At 45.2% G+C, this 18,055-nt stretch overlaps 2 protein-coding genes across 2 annotated transcripts; both read left to right on the top strand.

The window, feature by feature from the left end:
- Positions 1–657: 657 nt before the first annotated feature.
- LOC543470 (probable aminotransferase ACS12) lies at positions 658–4,849 on the top strand. Its single transcript, XM_044510396.1, has 4 exons — positions 658–1,482; positions 1,614–1,757; positions 3,157–3,317; positions 3,410–4,849. Exons 1-4 carry the CDS (start codon positions 985–987, stop codon positions 4,266–4,268), a joined length of 1,662 nt encoding a protein of 553 aa, XP_044366331.1. The 5' UTR covers positions 658–984; the 3' UTR covers positions 4,269–4,849.
- A 1,025-nt stretch (positions 4,850–5,874) lies between these two features.
- LOC123088204 (peptidyl-prolyl cis-trans isomerase CYP18-1) lies at positions 5,875–6,853 on the top strand. Its single transcript, XM_044510397.1, has 2 exons — positions 5,875–6,012; positions 6,140–6,853. Exons 1-2 carry the CDS (start codon positions 6,010–6,012, stop codon positions 6,617–6,619), a joined length of 483 nt encoding a protein of 160 aa, XP_044366332.1. The 5' UTR covers positions 5,875–6,009; the 3' UTR covers positions 6,620–6,853.
- Positions 6,854–18,055: the final 11,202 nt, after the last annotated feature.

Genomic DNA, 18,055 nt, shown 5'->3' on the forward strand with positions numbered 1-18,055 from the left:
AGCCCTGTCGGAGTACCGCCTCTCCATCATCATCACGCCGTCGTGCTGCTGCTGGAGCCTTCTTCCTCAACCTCTCCTTCCCCCTTGCTGGATCAAGAAGGAGGAGACGTCATCCGCTCCGTACGTGTGTTGAACGCGGAGGTGCTGTCCGTTCAGCACTTGATCATCGGTGAGTTGAATCACGGCGAGTACGACTCCATCATCACCGTTCTCTTAAACGCTTCCGCATGCGATCTACAAGTGGTATGTAGATGCAATCTCTCTCCCATGACTCGTTGCTTAGATGAACTCATAGATGGATCTTGGTGAAACCGTAGGAAAATTTTTATTTTCTGCAACGTTCCCCAACAGTATGTTTGTGTACGCGAGCGGTTTCAATTGTACCGTGTTAAATATATACTCCCTCCGTTCCAAAATAGATGACCCAACTTTGTACTAATTTAGTACAAGGTTGAGTCATCTATTTTGAAATGGAGGGAGTATATTTTGTATGTTATAGATTGTCCGGTTATGGTTGGTGGTTGAAGGCCAAGGAGGAAGTGAAAAGGGGAGATTGTTTGTCACGAAATGGAAAAGCAAGATTGTATCTATTCTCGTTCTCACATGGAAAACGGGTGACGGAGGAGTCCGGAGCACGCCGTAACTTTTGCAGTTCGCCCCTCTCGGCCGCATCTGAGCCTCCGCCGAGAGGCACGAGCTGTCCTTGGCCTGGCCAACGGAATTACCGCCGCCGCCGTCTCGTCTGAACCGGCAAGACGCCAAACCCGGCGCCCCCTCCTCCTCTCCTCCTCGGCCACCCACCCCCACCCCACCCCACCCCACCCAGCTGCCCCCTCCTCCCTCCCTCCCAAACCCCAGAATCCCCCGCCCGCGCCAACCCAACCCAATCCCGCGCGCCACACGCATGCCCGGCAGCAGGGCGGCGTCGACGGCGAGGACGAGGACGACGACGCGGCGCCACCGCGGGCGCCGCGCGGGCCGTCCATGAGCAGGAAGGGCGACCGCGCCGACAAGAAGCCCCACAACCCGAGATCACCGCGCGGCGTCGGGGGCGACAGGGAGGGCGGCGGCCGGCAGCAGCGGAGGGCGGACGGGGGGATGCGCATCGTGGTGCCGCTGCAGGGGGTGGTGCAGGGCCGCGGGGGGCTCGTCCTCGGCTCCCTCATCCCCTGCGCGCTCTTCTACTTCCTCCAGCTCTACATCAAGCGCAACCGCCCGCCGCCGGGCTCCCCCACGCCGGCCGCCCCCTCCTCCGCCTCACCCGCGGCCGCGGCGGGCCCGCTCTCGCCGATCCACCGCTCCCTCTCGCGGGGCCTCCTCTCCCCGCGCGCGCTCCCGGCCCTCTCCGCCCGCGGCGCCGTCGTCCGCGCGGGGGACGACGACTCCCTCTACTACGCCGGCCTCCGCCGCTGCGCCGACGACCCCTACCACCCGGCCTCCAACCCCTCCGGCGTCATCCAGCTCGGCCTCGCCGAGAACCACGTCAGCGCCTCTCCTTCCCTCCCCCCATTCCTCTCCTCTTCTGTTCTGGAAACCATTCCTGTTCCGTTCTCCAAATCAGTACCCACAGATAGATTGATTGACGTAGTTGGCGCCTGCTGATGATTGTGCAGCTGTCCCTGGATTTGGTGAGGGAATGGATGGAGGAGCACGCGGGGCCGGCGATGACGCCGGGCGGAGGCGACGAGGAGAGGGACCTCACCATCAGCGGGCTCGCCACGTACCAGCCATACGACGGGATACTTGCCTTGAAGATGGTAAGCCTAACAGAACCGGCCCCTGATTCTCATTCTCATTCTCATTCCTTCCATCCCATCCATAAAAAGATATCCAATTCTGTTAACTCCGGCAATGTCAAAATTAAGTGCTGCCGGAATCTTACTTTTCCTGATTCCATCGACAGAAAAAGCCAGTTTAATAATTCACTTCTCTTTGATTCGCATCAAGTTTTCTACAATCTGCAGTCGTTCGTTCCAACTTGTTTGTGTCCATGGAGCTGTATGATAATTAGTTTGATAAATACACTTGAGAATTAACTTATTTGTGCGTCAATTGAACAATATGATAATTAGTCTGCGTCACATTGATAAATATATTTCGTATCTTTAGTTTTTGTCTTTCAGCTATGCTATCTTTGGCATTAGTAGTACCACTGCTCTGATTTGGTAGCGTGGGCCTAGGCGGTTAGCCACAGTTTTGGATCAGCTCAATCGAACAACAGTGTCCAGTCAATTATTGAACCTACAAATAATCGTAGCAATTCCTCTAGAATATTGTGTGGTTAAGCCTGGAGTGAGGTACGATTGTTGACGTGATGTTGCGTAATTTGCTTCCTTTCCTCTTTTGAATTTTTGTGGCCATATACATGTTATCTGCATCAAACTGATATGTGCCAAAGAGTCACTATCTCACGTCTGTTTGTTCTTGGTTGTCAATTTTAGTTTTGTTGCTGCAATGATGCCGTCTGTCAACTGTTGACTTCCGAGGCATTGTCATTTTGATCAGCTCATTCCTGAAACAACAATTGATTTTCAAGATTTTCATTTCCATGATCCTGTGTCTTTTTAGCTGCTGTCAACTGTGTGAATCTGAACTGAAGGCATACTTCTAGATAGATCAGACCTTGGTGATTAATCTGGATGATATGCTGCTAAAACAGCGCACCACTCCTATTTTAGATTGGAGCTGCTTTTTGTTTTGCTTATTTTTCTGTCTTTTGTTATAGCCTTTTAGTGGATGCTTTCCATCCAAATCAGTCAAGGAATCTAACCTAGCCATTCTGCATTGTCATGCTTCTATGAAACTTGCCCCTTTACCTCATTTCTGGTGGTTATTTTCAGGATTAATACCGGAACGATAGCGTACTTTAAAAGGTGCTGTCGTGCTGATATATCAGAAAATAAATTTAATGATGAGCCCCCTAGGGCACACGTCATGCAGAAATTATGCTGAGACGCCACTCTGTTTTCCACATTAATATGTCGCTGCTTGTCCTATATTAGCTAGATGGTCATTAAGTTGGTACAAAAAGCTCCAAGTCTTTATTAGTATAGTTTGAATCTGCCACCAGATAATCAAACTAGTTTCCATGGCTAACCTTTTTGTTTTTCCTCATGGGTTAGTTTTCCAATATAAACTGTTTGATTTCATTTTCAGGCTCTTGCTGGATTTATGAGGCAAATAATGCATGAGTCAGTATCCTTTGATCCATCTCAAATGGTGATAACATCTGGTGCGACGCCTGCAATGGAAATACTGAGCTTCTGTATTGCTGATCCAGGAAATGCATTTCTTGTTCCGTCACCATACTACCCTGGGTATGTCTATCTTCCTCGCTCTCAGGTGTGTTTATAACCATATGGTTTGGTGTTCAGAGTGAAGTCCTGAATTTGTGATTTCATTTTCGCAGGTGGGACAGGGACATAAAATGGCGAACTGGTATTGAGTTGATACCCGTTCCTTGCCGTAGCACCGACAACTTTAACATCAGTATCACTGCTCTAGAAATAGCCTATAACCAGGCAAAGAAGCGAGGAGTAAGGGTTCGTGGGGTTCTCATATCTAATCCTTCCAACCCTACAGGAAGCTTTGTTCCCAAGCAAACACTGCATGATCTTCTAGACTTTGCTACTGAGAAGAACATCCACTTGATTTCTGATGAAGTATTTGCTGGCTCAACATTTGGAAGTGGTGAATTTGTCAGTGTGGCAGAGGTTGTGAACGAGCTAGAAGACTTTGACAGAGGCAGGGTTCACATAATCTACGGGCTCTCAAAAGACCTATCTCTTGCAGGGTTTCGAGTCGGAGTCATATATTCGTATAACGAAAGCATTGTGGAGGCAGCCGCCAAGATTGCCAGATTCTCATCTGTGTCGACCCCGACCCAGCGCCTTCTTGTTGCCATGCTTTCGGACCAGAAGTTTATTTCAAATTACCTGAAAGTTAACAGAGAGAGGCTGCGCAAGGCGTACAATCTGCTCGTTGATGCTTTGAAGCAGGTGGGCATCGAGTGCTTCAAGAGCAGCGGAGGGTTCTACTGCTGGGCAGACATGAGCAAGTTCATCCGGTCTTACAGCGAGAAAGGAGAGCGCAGGCTTTGGGACAGGCTGTTGGAGGAGGCGAAGGTCAATGTCACCCCAGGTTCATCTTGCCATTGCATTGAGCCTGGGTGGTTTAGGTGCTGTTTCACAACGTTGAGGGAGCGGGATATTCCTGTGGTGGTGGAAAGGCTCAGGAGGGTCACAGCTAGCCACAAATCAAACCGCTGAAACGCCTAGAGAACTCCTTTCGGGCCTGTAGGGTGTCAAGAAATAACTGCTTCGCCAGGTGCTTCGAGGAAAACGCAGGAGCACACAGGGAAAAAAATGCCTTAACCTGACCTGTTCCGATCAGAGTGATTCCGTCTTGGCATCTACCATTGGGGGAGGTTTGAAACTGACAGTTGGTGGAAACAGTCATGTCTTTGGTGGTGGAACTAAGAACAGGGATCTTGTTCATATCCGTCATGTCCTCCCTGTTCCCGTTGAATCCAAGCGCGGCAGCTCTTTGGAAGGTTGTAATTGTGTCGATTCTCATCTGCTTCCCCGTAGGTGTCACAGGCGGTAAATTGTCCGTCTCATGGTAGGCGTGGGTCAAATCTTGTGTTCATTCACCCGTTCAATCCTGTTATCTTCTTTTTTGGCAATTTTGTTCTTTGGTAACATAAGTTAGTGTCGAGGAATTCGGTTTCTGCCGTTCTTGTCATCTGTAAAGTATCCAGTTTGGAATTCAGGTTCTTCCTCCTTTTGCAATTTTGTTCTTTGGTAACATAAGTTAGTGTTGAGGAATTAAGGTTCTTGTCATCTGTAAAGTATCCAGTTTGTGACGGCATTTTCGGGGCACCGCATTGCGTTGTGTCATCAAAAGTACTCCCTCCGTAAACTAATACTCCCTTTGTCCCAAAATAAGTGTCAAGTTTAGTATAACTTTATACTAAAGTTAGTAAAAAGTCGAGACACTTATTTTAAGACGGAGAGAGTATAAGAGTGTTTAGAACACTACTTTGTGATATAAATGCTCTTATATTAGTTTATAGAGGGAGTATTTATTTGTTCACTAGGCAGTATGATTTTTCAGTTTTGTTTCTTGTAGACTAATGTTCCCAACAGGAAAGCTCAGTGATGAAATTCACTGAAAATCGTGTAGGCTGCAGTAACCTAATCCTTTTTTTTACACTGTAGTAACCTACTCCCTCTATTTCAAAATAATTGAAGTTCTAGGATTGCCAAGTCAAACTTTAAAAAGTTTGACCCAGTCTAGGAAAAAATGGGCTAATATCTAAATGTAGAGTATGTATGTAATATGAAAATATATTTCGCAGGCAATTTAATGGTGCAAATTGGGTGTTGCAGATGTTTATATATTGTTGTATAAACTTGATCAAAATTAATAAAGTTTGACCTAGGACAAAACTAGAGCTTCAATTATTTTGAAACGGAGGGAACAATTTTTATTCTGATACTTGCTTCTATTCAGTCATTTTGTTCGGCTTATACAATCTTTTTTTTGTGTGGTACAGTAAGTACGGTGTGATTTCTTGAATAAAAGCTGCAAGGCCTGGTTCCAGATTTTCGTTACTCGGTGTTACCTTGGAGTGTATCATGACTTAATAACTATACAAAAGGCAGCAATTCCAACTCAAACAAGAAGAAGAAGAAGAAGAAGAATAAGCAAAGTCTAATCTTGTTTGTTCGAATTTTGAGGGAATATTCGAATTCTGTTCCCAGGAAAGGAACTACATTCTCGACTTTATTTGAGGTAACGAAAATATCTTGTCGAATTTGATACAACCAAAGTAATTTGATACCGCCAATCCAAATACGCGACCCATAAAGCGTGGGCGGCCCAGCAGCCCAAACCCACGAGACCCAGACCCGCAGACCGCCTTCCCCCCCCCCCACTCCTCTCCGCTTCCAGACTCCTCTTCGCCGCCGATTCGTCCCGCCGCCCCATCCGCTCCGTCGCGACGCCATGGTAAGCAAGAAAGCCCCAGATCCCACCCACCTCGTCCCCTCTCGTCCTCTTCCCCCTACCCCAGCGTTCCGACCGAAGCTCTAATTTCGTTTCCCCTCCCTCTCTCCCCCCACCCCCAAACCCGCAGTCGGTGACGCTGCACACGAACCTGGGGGACATCAAGGTGGAGGTTTTCTGCGACCAGGTGCCGCGGACGGCGGAGAACTTTTTAGCCCTGTGCGCGAGCGGCTACTACGACGGCACCGTCTTCCACCGCAACATCAAGGGGTTCATGGTGCAGGGCGGCGACCCGACGGGCACCGGCAAGGGCGGCGCCTCGATCTGGGGCGGCAAGTTCGCGGACGAGTTCCGGGAGGCGCTCAAGCACGGCGCCCGGGGCACCCTGTCCATGGCCAACTCCGGGCCCAACACCAACGGCAGCCAGTTCTTCATCACCTACGCCAAGCAGCCCCACCTCAACGGCCACTACACCGTGTTCGCCAAGGTCATCCACGGCTTCGACGTGCTCGACCTCATGGAGAAGACCCCCACCGGCCCCGCCGACCGCCCCCTCGCCGAGATCAGGCTCAACCGCGTCACCGTCCACGCCAACCCCCTCGCCGGGTAGGCCTTTCTTCTCTCCTGGATGGCTGGCCTGGCCTGGCCTGGCCTCTGCTGCTAATCTAGGAACCGGAACCAAATTTGGCTCTGTAATATCATCATCGTCTGGTTACCTGAATTCTACCTACCTGCCTACCCGCAAGAACATGATGCTGCTAGTATACTGGTGTGTTGAATGATGATACTGCAATGCAAGCGTTTGGTTAAGTGAATTAAGCTGCGGGAGGATTTGTCACCTGAATTTAGTTGCCTGAATTTTACCTGCCTGCAAGAACAACATGAAACTGTACTGGTTATAGTGACTGATTATACTGCTGCAACTGTTTGGTTTGGTGTTTCGCTGGCTTGTGACTGATTCTTCATCCACCCGACGAACACACACGATTTTGCTGTCATCAGCTCCAAAATTTACATGATCTAACTCTCGGAGTGTTTGTGTTTGTAACCTGTTCTGATCTACCCCGTCGTGCCCGCTGGCATTCGCGACCGCACGGTTGCGGCTGCGGCTCCCTCGCCGGCGCAGTTGGATCTCCAGCCGGCCGATAGGAAGATGTGCCATTGTTGGTGCGATTGCTAGTTTGTTTGTCAGAATGCAAGTTGATAATGGTTGTGAGAAAACTGACAAGGATTTGTGTTGTGCTGAATACTGGGAGGGGATGGCCTGGATTCAAGCATCAGGTTTCGAGTAACAGCGATCTAATTAAGCACCCAATCACTTGCAACTAATAGAGGGCCTCTTTAAATAAGAAACCTCTACAGGTCGATCGGCCCAATTGTTTTACAGATAATCTTGCTTTGGCGATGGCTGCGGGCAACTAGGGATGTGACTTGCAGATTTCTTTGTCATCTCAGAAGGCTCTCGTTCGCAAGTTTTTCACATTTCTAGGAGTCTTCATAGCATTGCCCATAATGTTGCTCACCAGGTTCTGAGCAGTTCAGTTCAACCCGTCTTTGGTTGTTCCAATTTAGCTCATAGGCACACTTGTTGCCCTGTTCTTTCTCTGTTATCTCTTCAAGCTCTACAGGGATGTGTAATTCACGCTGTACTGTGTTTTTGAGCTGAATGAAATTTGCCGCCTTGAGCGCCTTTTCCCGTTTAGAAAAAAGAAAAAGAAAAAAAAGGCAAAGAGGACATCTCACAACTTCATCCAATCCATGCTTTTGAAAGAGAAATATGAATCGTAGTATATCGGCACAAGCAGACTTTGGGTAATGCCATGAATACATACTAGAACCACATGTATCAGCAAAAGCAAAATGTTCCATTCCCAGGGTTACAACTAAAGCCGCAAACCTTAACCAGCACTCAGTTCAAGCAAAGCCACCATTGAAGCTGGGCATTACAAGTACGCAAGCCAATCAGGCGGTTTTGCTTGTTGCCAAGTCTAGTCTCTTGCCAGGCATAAAAGCGCCGCACAAATAGCATAAACGATACAAAATCTTTGACAGGGGAAAGAAGAAGGCGGACATCCATTGCATGTTTCTTGTTCTTCAACAGTTGAAAGAGGTGTTATCTATCAGCTGCAAATTGCTGTCAAATGCTCTTGCATTTATTCTCCTTAACATGGCATCGCACTTGCCATCTGCATTATTCTCTGGCAAGCCCTGGTTATAGAGGGAAATGGTTCTCAGATACCACAACTCAAAACAAGTACTTCCTCTGTAAACTAATATAAGAGTGTCTAGATAACTAAAATAGTAATCTAAACGCTCTTATATTAGTTTACGGAGGGAGTACTAGTAAACTGAAACAAACTGAGGAATAGAAAGCATGTGTCTCTAAGCCTCTCCGTTTCTACACGAAGAGGGAAATGTATTATTACACTGAAATATACCAAATGGGAATGAGGATTTTAACTCACCATAATACAAAGTTTTCCACGAATACGTTTGTGCGATACAAACAGCTACTTTTGGAGTGCCACTAAAAATCACTATGCTGGTTGCTGAAGAGCGTCCAATTTGATTGAAATGCTCACGGGTTCAACTCTTATTTCCAAACGACACAAACATGTTTCTGAAGTTATCTACGCAGTTAAACATGCATCTGCAGTACAAGACCAGAAAATTACTGACCATAAACATTAGCATGGCATCTAAACTCATATATATATATATATATATATATATATATATATATATATATATATATATATATATATATATATATATATCACTGCGACCATTTAGTGTTGACCTATCAAGACATCATAAGTAAAATTTACATTCAATAAGTTTGATTTATTAGTACAGCCCAGCTGTTACAAGATATGCCACTAGGTACAAGCTTAACATTATTAGGCTAGAAATATGTTTCTGATGTAGTGTATGTCTCAGCCGTCCATGCCTAAGTCGATGTATGAGGCTGGTTTGGTTAGTGGGCTTGCCATGTGGAAAGCCAGAGTCAGTTACAGTCGCAAATTCAAGCATGATTATTGGGTCATTGCGAATATGATGATGCCAAAACAGCATTTTTTTGGGGGTCTAATTTACAAACATCAGGAGCAATAGTATGATCCGAAGTCTCTAATTGCAAGTGCATCGTGAGATAAAAACAAATAAATTTTAAAAATAAGCCACTACGGTAAATTTTACCGCACAAATCATAGCAGGCATGATAACTTGGTGACACGACCAACCAACAGAACAAAAATTTAACATGCTGCCTCATGCACCCTCAGCTGAAGTGTGACTCTCATCAGCCAAAAGCGAGAATTCATTACACATGATGCATGCTGCACATCCCAACAGAAATAAAAAATGCTGTGAAGTGACAGTTTTTTGGAAAAATAGTGGTGTTTGCTGCTACTAATGCTGTAACACTTGGTGCTTTATGCAATCTGATGAATGGATCCCACCACAAACAAACTAACTAAAGCAATCAATGGTCAAGGAGAAGAACGTGGCATGCTGAGGAGAAGGAACTAGCAGACGCAAACGGTTCAATAAGTAGGTAAAAATGGGGAAAAGAAAAAAAAGACTCAAGGGAAAGTAGCCAATGCATGTCAAATCCATCCTAACTCGTGCATACTATGATGCTGATTACTATTTCAGTAGAATTTCTGTATGACACTGAAAATGAGTACAGTCATATTCACAAGATGAGAAACAAATGCTTCTTGCTCATCCTGAAATTCACAGATTTGGAATTGCACAGATGTACTAACCATTAGGATAGCACCTAAACACCGACAAGCAATATGAATGAGTATTATAAAGGGTGGAAAGTAACTTGGTCACACCAGTGTTAATTCAAATTCAGCACGGTTTACCAAAGTAGAGAATGCTAATGTACACACTACCATATAGCTAACACTTGCATCATATTGCAATTACAATGTCATATGCATGAAAAAAGAAGTAATTAAAGATGGAGGACAAACTTACCACTTCAAATAGTTGGCGGGGACAAGGATGGTGGGAGATCGGCATACAGGTCGCCAGTTCTGGCACGGCGACCAGTCTGACAGAACCACTCAATCTGAAATGTCTGGAGATTCAGTGAAAAATAATCAAGTAGTAGCATATTATGCCGTGGAAACCCAATTAGGAGTACGTATCCACCAGCTACACCCAAGATGCCATAGCTATAATTCACCGGCAAAGGGATTACGGACTTTGATTGCCACTGGTTTACGCCATTCTCATCCTTATGATGCGGGCCTGTTTGGTTTATGCCCCCAACTTACCCTACCAAAATATTGGTCATGCCAAATTCCCTATGCGTTGCTTGGTTTGTTGCCAAATATTTGGCTGCCAACGAGTCCATTGTTGCTTCCTTCACAGATTCTTGCCAAATCTTTGGCCAACCCTGGGCGTTGGAATCCCACGCCAAATAATTGGCAAGCCAATATTGGCAGGGCAGCTATAGGCAAGAACCAAACATACCCGAGGAGATGGAGAAGAAGAATAGTGGCTGCAACTACTGCGGGGTGGGCCCCGTCTGTCTCTCCCTTCTCTCCCATGCTCCCTCGGCTCGGCTATAATTTCAGGGGCTTCTTGGAGCCGTTGGATCTCAGATCCGATGGCTCCCGGGAGTTCTTGAACATTTTGCAACAATGTCATCCAAGAGTCTTACAATTGTGCGTAGGTTGTACCATGGTATCACCTGAAAATTGCCCGGAGAACACAGCTATGCAGATAACCCTTTTCAACCGATGCATGCACGATGCTTCTGTTGGGAACGCAGTAATTTCAAAAAATTTCCTACGCACACGCAAGATCATGGTGATGATATAGCAACGAGAGGGGAGAGTGTTCGTCCACGTATCCTCGTAGACCATAAGCGGAAGCGTTATGACAACGCGGTTGATGTAGTCGTACGTCTTCACGATCCGACCGATCCAAGCACCGAACGTACGGCACCTCCGAGTTCAGCACACGTTCAGCTCGATGACGATCCCCGGGCTCCGATCCAGCAAAGCTTCGGGGATGAGTTCTGTCAGCACGACGGCGTGGTGAAGATGATGATGCTCTACCGGCGCAAGGCTTCGCCTAAGCTTTGCGACGATATGACCGAGGTGGAATATGGTGGAGGGGGGCACCGCACACGGCTAAGGAACGATCCGTAGATCAACTTGTGTGTCTAGGGTGCCCCCCCGCCCCCGTATATAAAGGAGCCAGGGGGGAGGAGGCGGCCGGCCAAGGAGGGCGCGCCAAGGGGGGAGTCCTACTCCCACCGGGAGTAGGACTCCCTTCTTTCCTAGTTGGAATAGGAGAAGGGGGGGAAGAGGAGGAAGAGGGGAAGGAAAGGGGGGCGCCGCCCCCCTTCCCTTGTCCTATTCGGACTAGGAGGGGGAGGGGCGTGCGGCCCCCTCCTGGCTCCTTCTCTCTTCTCCCTCGTGGCCCATGTAGGCCCATTAACCCCCTGGGGGGTTCCGGTAACCTCCCGGTACTCCGGTAAAATGCTGATTTCACCCGGAACCATTCCGATGTCCAAACATAGGCTTCCAATATATTAATATTTATGTCTCGACCATTCCGAGACTCCTCGTCATGTCCGTGATCACATCCGGGACTCCGAACAAACTTCGGTACATCAAAACTTGTAAACTCATAATAAAACTGTCATCGAAACGTTAAGCGTGCGGACCCTACGGGTTCGAGAACTATGTAGACATGACCTAAAACCATTCTCGGTCAATAACCAATAGCGGGACCTGGATGCCCATATTGGTTCCTACATATTCTACGAAGATCTTTATCGGTCAAACCGCATAACAACATACGTTGTTCCCTTTGTCATCGGTATGTTACTTGCCCGAGATTTGATCGTCGGTATCCAATACCTAGTTCAATCTCGTTACCGGCAAGTCTCTTTACTCGTTCTGTAATACGTCATCTCATAACTAACTTATTAGTTATAATGCTTGCAAGGCTTAAGTGATGAGTATTACCGAGAGGGCCCAGAGATACCTCTCCGACAATCGGAGTGACAAAACCTAATCTTGAAATACGCCAACTCAACATGTACCTTCGGAGACACCTGTAGTACTCCTTTATAATCACCCAGTTACATTGTGACGTTTGGTAGTACCCAAAGTGTTCTTCCGGTAAACGGGAGTTGCATATTTCTCATAGTTGCAGGAACATGTATAAGTCATGAAGAAAGCAATAGCAGAATACTAAACGATCAAGTGCTAAGCTAACGGGATGGGTCATGTCAATCACATCATTCTTCTAATGATGTGATCCCATTAATCAAATGACAACACATGTCTATGGTTAGGAAACATAACCATCTTTGATTAATGAGCTAGTCAAGTAGAGGCATACTAGTGACTATATGTTTGTCTATGTATTCACACATGTATCATGTTTCCGGTTAATACAATTCTAGCATGAATAATAAACATTTATCATGATATGAGGAAATAAATAATAACTTTATTATTGCCTCTAGGGCATATTTCCTTCAGTCTCCCACTTGCACTAGAGTCAATAATCTAGATTACATAGTAATGATTCTAACACCCATGGAGTTTTGGTGTTGATCATGTTTTGCTCGTGAGAGAGGCTTAGTCAACGGGTCTGCAACATTCAGATCCGTATGTATTTGCAAATCTCTATGTCTCCCACTTGGACTTGGTCCCGAATGGAATTGAAGCATCTCTTGATGTGCTTGGTCCTCTTGTGAAATCTGGATTCCTTTGCCAAAGCAATTGCACCAGTATTGTCACAGAAGATCTTCATTGGTCCCGATGCACTAGGTATGACACCTAGATCGGTAATGAACTCCTTCATCCAGACTCCTTCATTTGCTGCTTCAGAAGCAGCTATGTACTCCGCTTCACATGTAGATCCAGCCACGACGCTTTGTTTAGAACTGCACCAACTTACAGCTCCACCGTTTAATATAAACACGTATCCGGTTTGCGATTTAGAGTCGTCCGGATCAGTGTCAAAGCTTGCATCGACGTAACCTTTTACGACTAGCTCTTTGTCACCTCCATATACGAGAAACATATCCTTAGTCCTTTTCAGGTATTTCAGGATGTTCTTGACCGCTGTCCAGTGATCCACTCCTGGATTACTTTGGTACCTTCCTGCCAAGCTTATTGCTAAGCATACGTCAGGTCTGGTACACAGCATTGCATACATGATAGAGCCTGTGGCTGAAGCATAGGGAACATCTTTCATTTTCTCTCTATCTTCTGCTGTGGTCGGGCATTGAGTTTGACTCAACTTCACACCTTGTAGCACAGGCAAGAAACTTTTCTTTGCCTGATCCATTTTGAACTTTTTCAAAATTTTGTTAAGGTATGTGCTTTGTGAAAGTCCTATTAAGCGTCTTGATCTATCTCTATAGATCTTGATGCCTAATATGTAAGCAGCTTCACCGAGGTCTTTCATCGAAAAACTTTTATTCAAGTATCCCTTTATGCTATCCAGAAATTCTATATCATTTTCAATTAATAATATGTCATCTACATATAAAATCAGAAATGCTACATAGCTCCCATTCACTTTCTTGTAAATACAGGCTTCTCCAAAAGTCTGTATAAAACCATATGCTTTGATCACACTATCAAAACGTTTATTCCAACTCCGAGATGCTTTCACCAACCCATAAATAGATCGCTGGAGTTTGCACACTTTGTTAGCACCTTTTGGATCAACAAAACCTTCTGGTTGCATCATATACAACTCTTCTTCCAGAAATCCATTCAAGAATGCAGTTTTGACATCCATTTGCCAAATTTCATAATCGTGAAATGCAGCAATGGCTAACATGATTCGGACAGACTTAAGCATCGCTACGGGTGAGAAAGTCTCATCATAGTCAACCCCTTGAACTTGTCGAAAACCTTTCGCAACAAGTCAAGCTTTATAGACAGTTATATTACCATCAGCGTCAGTCTTCTTCTTAAAAATCCATTTATTCTCAATGGCTTGCCGATCATCGGGCAAGTCAACCAAAGTCCATACTTTGTTTTCGTACATGGATCCCATCTCAGATTTCATGGCCTCTAGCCATTTTGCGGAATCTGGGCTCATCATCGCTTCCTCATAGTTCGTAGGTTCATCATGGTCAAGTAACATGACTTCCAGAATTGGATTACCGTACCACTCTGGTGTGGATCTTATTCTGGTAGACCTGCGAGGTTCAGTAGAAACTTGATCTAAAGTTTCATGATCAATATCATTAGCTTCCTCACTAGTTGGTGTAGTTGTCACAGGAACTGGTTCTTGTGACAAACTACTTTCCAACAAGGGAGTAGATACAGTTATCTCATCAAGTTCTACTTTCCTCCCACTCACTTCTTTCGAGAGAAACTCCTTCTCTAGAAAGGATCCGAATTTAGCAACGAAAATCTTGCCCTCAGATCTGTGATAGAAGGTGTACCCAATAGTCTCCTTTGGGTATCCTATGAAGACACATTTCTCCGATTTGGGTTCGAGCTTATCTGGTTGAAGTTTCTTTACATAAGCATCGCAGCCCCAAACTTTAAGAAACGACAACTTTGGTTTCTTGCCAAACCACAGTTCATAAGGTGTCGTCTCAACGGATTTTGATGGTGCCCTATTTAACGTGAATGCGGCCGTCTCTAAAGCATAACCCCAAAACGTTAGCGGTAAATCTGTAAGAGACATCATAGATCGCACCATATCTAGTAAAGTACGATTACGACGTTCGGACACACCATTTCGTTGTGGTGTTCCGGGTGGCGTGAGTTGCGAAACTATTCCGTATTGTTTCAAGTGTAGACCAAACTCGTAACTCAAATATTCTCCTCCACGATCAGATCGTAGAAACTTTATTTTCTTGTTACGATGATTTTCCACTTCACTATGAAATTCTTTGAACTTTTCAAATGTTTCAGACTTGTGTTTCATTAAGTAGATATACCCATATCTGCTCAAATCATCTGTGAAGGTGAGAAAATAACGATACCCGCCGCACGCCTCAACATTCATTGAACCACAAACACCAGTATGTATGATCTCCAACAAATCAGTTGCTCGCTCCATAGTTCCGGAGAACGGCGTTTTAGTCATCTTGCCCATGAGGCACGGTTCGCAAGTACCAAGTGATTCATAATCAAGTGATTCCAAAAGCCCATCAGTATGGAGTTTCTTCATGCGCTTTACACCGATATGACCTAAACGGCAGTGCCACAAATAAGTTGCACTATCGTTATCAACTCTGCATCTTTTGGTTTCAGCACTATGAATATGTGTATCACTCTATCGAGATTTAATAAAAATAGACCACTCTTCAAGGGTGCATGACCATAAAAGATATTACTCATATAAATAGAAAAACCATTATTCTCTAATTTAAATGAATAACCGTCTCGCATCAAACAAGATCCAGATATAATGTTCATGCTCAACGCTGGCACCAAATAACAATTATTTAGGTCTAAAACTAATTCCGATGGTATATGTAGAGGTAGCGTGCCGACTAAAGGAAATATGCCCTAGAGGCAATAATAAAGTTATTATTTATTTCCTCATATCATGATAAATGTTTATTATTCATGCTAGAATTGTATTAACCGGAAACATGATACATGTGTGAATACATAGACAAACATATAGTCACTAGTATGCCTCTACTTGACTAGCTCATTAATCAAAGATGGTTATGTTTCCTAACCATAGACATGTGTTGTCATTTGATTAATGGGACCACATCATTAGAAGAATGATGTGATTGACATGACCCATCCCGTTAGCTTAGCACTTGATCGTTTAGTATTATGCTATTGCTTTCTTCATGACTTATACATGTTCCTGCAACTATGAGAAATATGCAACTCCCGTTTACCGGAAGAACACTTTGGGTACTACCAAACGTCACAACGTAACTGGGTGATTATAAAGGAGTACTATAGGTGTCTCCGAAGGTACATGTTGAGTTGGCGCATGATGCTCTACCGGCGCAGGGCTTCGCCTAAGCTTTGCGACGATATGACCGAGGTGGAATATGGTGGAGGGGGGCGATCCGTAGATCAACTTGTGTGTCTAGGGTGCCCCCCCCCCCGCCCCCGTATATAAAGGAGCCAGGGGGGAGGAGGCGGCCGACCAAGGAGGGCGCGCCAAGGGGGGAGTCCTACTCCCACCGGGAGTAGGACTCCCTTCTTTCCTAGTTGGAATAGGAGAAGGGGGGGAAGAGGAGGAAGAGGGGAAGGAAAGGGGGGGCGCTGCCCCCCTTCCCTTGTCCTATTCGGACTAGGAGGGGGAGGGGCGTGCGGCCCCCTCCTGGCTCCTTCTCTCTTCTCCCTCGTGGCCCATGTAGGCCCATTAAACCCCCGGGGGGTTCCGGTAACCTCCCGGTACTCCGGTAAAATGCTGATTTCACCCGGAACCATTCCGATGTCCAAACATAGGCTTCCAATATATTAATCTTTATGTCTCGACCATTCTGAGACTCCTCGTCATGTCCGTGATCACATCCGGGACTCCGAACAAACTTCGGTACATCAAAACTTGTAAACTCATAATAAAACTGTCATCGAAACGTTAAGCGTGCGGACCCTACGGGTTCGAGAACTATGTAGACATGACCTAAAACCATTCTCGGTCAATAACCAATAGCGGGACCTGGATGGCCATATTGGTTCCTACATATTCTACGAAGATCTTTATCGGTCAAACCTCATAACAACATACGTTGTTCCCTTTGTTAGCGGTATGTTACTTGCCCGAGATTTGATCGTCGGTATCCAATACCTAGTTCAATCTCGTTACCGGCAAGTCTCTTTACTTGTTCTGTAATACGTCATCTCATAACTAATATTAGTTATAATGCTTGCAAGGCTTAAGTGATGAGTATTACCGAGAGGGCCCAGAGATACCTCTCCGACAATCGGAGTGACAAAACCTAATCTCGAAATACGCCAACTCAACATGTACCTTCGGAGACACCTGTAGTACTCCTTTATAATCACCCAGTTACGTTGTGACGTTTGGTAGTACCCAAAGTGTTCTTCCGGTAAACGGGAGTTGCATATTTCTCGTAGTTGCAGGAACATGTATAAGTCATGAAGAAAGCAATAGCAGAATACTAAACGATCAAGTGCTAAGCTAACGGGATGGGTCATGTCAATCACATCATTCTTCTAATGATGTGATCCCATTAATCAAATGACAACACATGTCTATGGTTAGGAAACATAACCATCTTTGATTAATGAGCTAGTCAAGTAGAGGCATACTAGTGACTATATGTTTGTCTATGTATTCACACATGTATCATATTTTCGATTAATACAATTCTAGCATGAATAATAAACATTTATCATGATATGAGGAAATAAATAATAACTTTATTATTGCCTCTAGGGCATATTTCCTTCAGCTTCATATCCAGCCTTCCATTCACAGAATAAAGTGCGACACATCCATCAGATTACCAATTGTTCATGAATCATGAACGTAGTGTCGTGTGTATAGTAGTGTCGTTGTCCTTAGTTTCAGCTCCAACTAAAGGAATCCGGGTAATCAAAAAGTTTTATTCCAAAGTTTCAGAATTACAGCCAGCTCGCAAAATCTTAACAACACAAGGTGTAGCCAATATGTCGTGCTAAAAAAGTGCAAGAAAACTAAAAAGAGTCTAAGGACTCTTCTATTCTAGCGAGATGCTAGACGAATAAAGAGCACTTGCTGCTCCACCCACAGCGCTTCCTACCTCTCTTCCAAACCCTCTATGGTAGCGTGAATGTGCCCTTCTTTCTTTGCATGATCCATTGTTCTAACACTTCACAACTGGTTGTTTAGCACTCCACGGTGCCCTTTAATCTCATTTTTCAGTTCCTCCGTTTCGGTAGCAAGGCTGCTGCGTAGTGGATTGCGATTGGTAGGGTTTGTACAAACAAGCCCTCCAGGCAGAATTCATTTATGCAAACGATGAATTATGAGTGGCAACCGGCTCGAGATGTTAAATTCAGAACAATTGAACCAAATATTCTTACAATGCAATTTCAATGTTTGTGTG

The sequence above is a fragment of the Triticum aestivum genome, chromosome 4A (assembly GCF_018294505.1).
Source record: "Triticum aestivum cultivar Chinese Spring chromosome 4A, IWGSC CS RefSeq v2.1, whole genome shotgun sequence".
In the NCBI taxonomy this organism is placed as follows: domain Eukaryota; kingdom Viridiplantae; phylum Streptophyta; class Magnoliopsida; order Poales; family Poaceae; genus Triticum; species Triticum aestivum.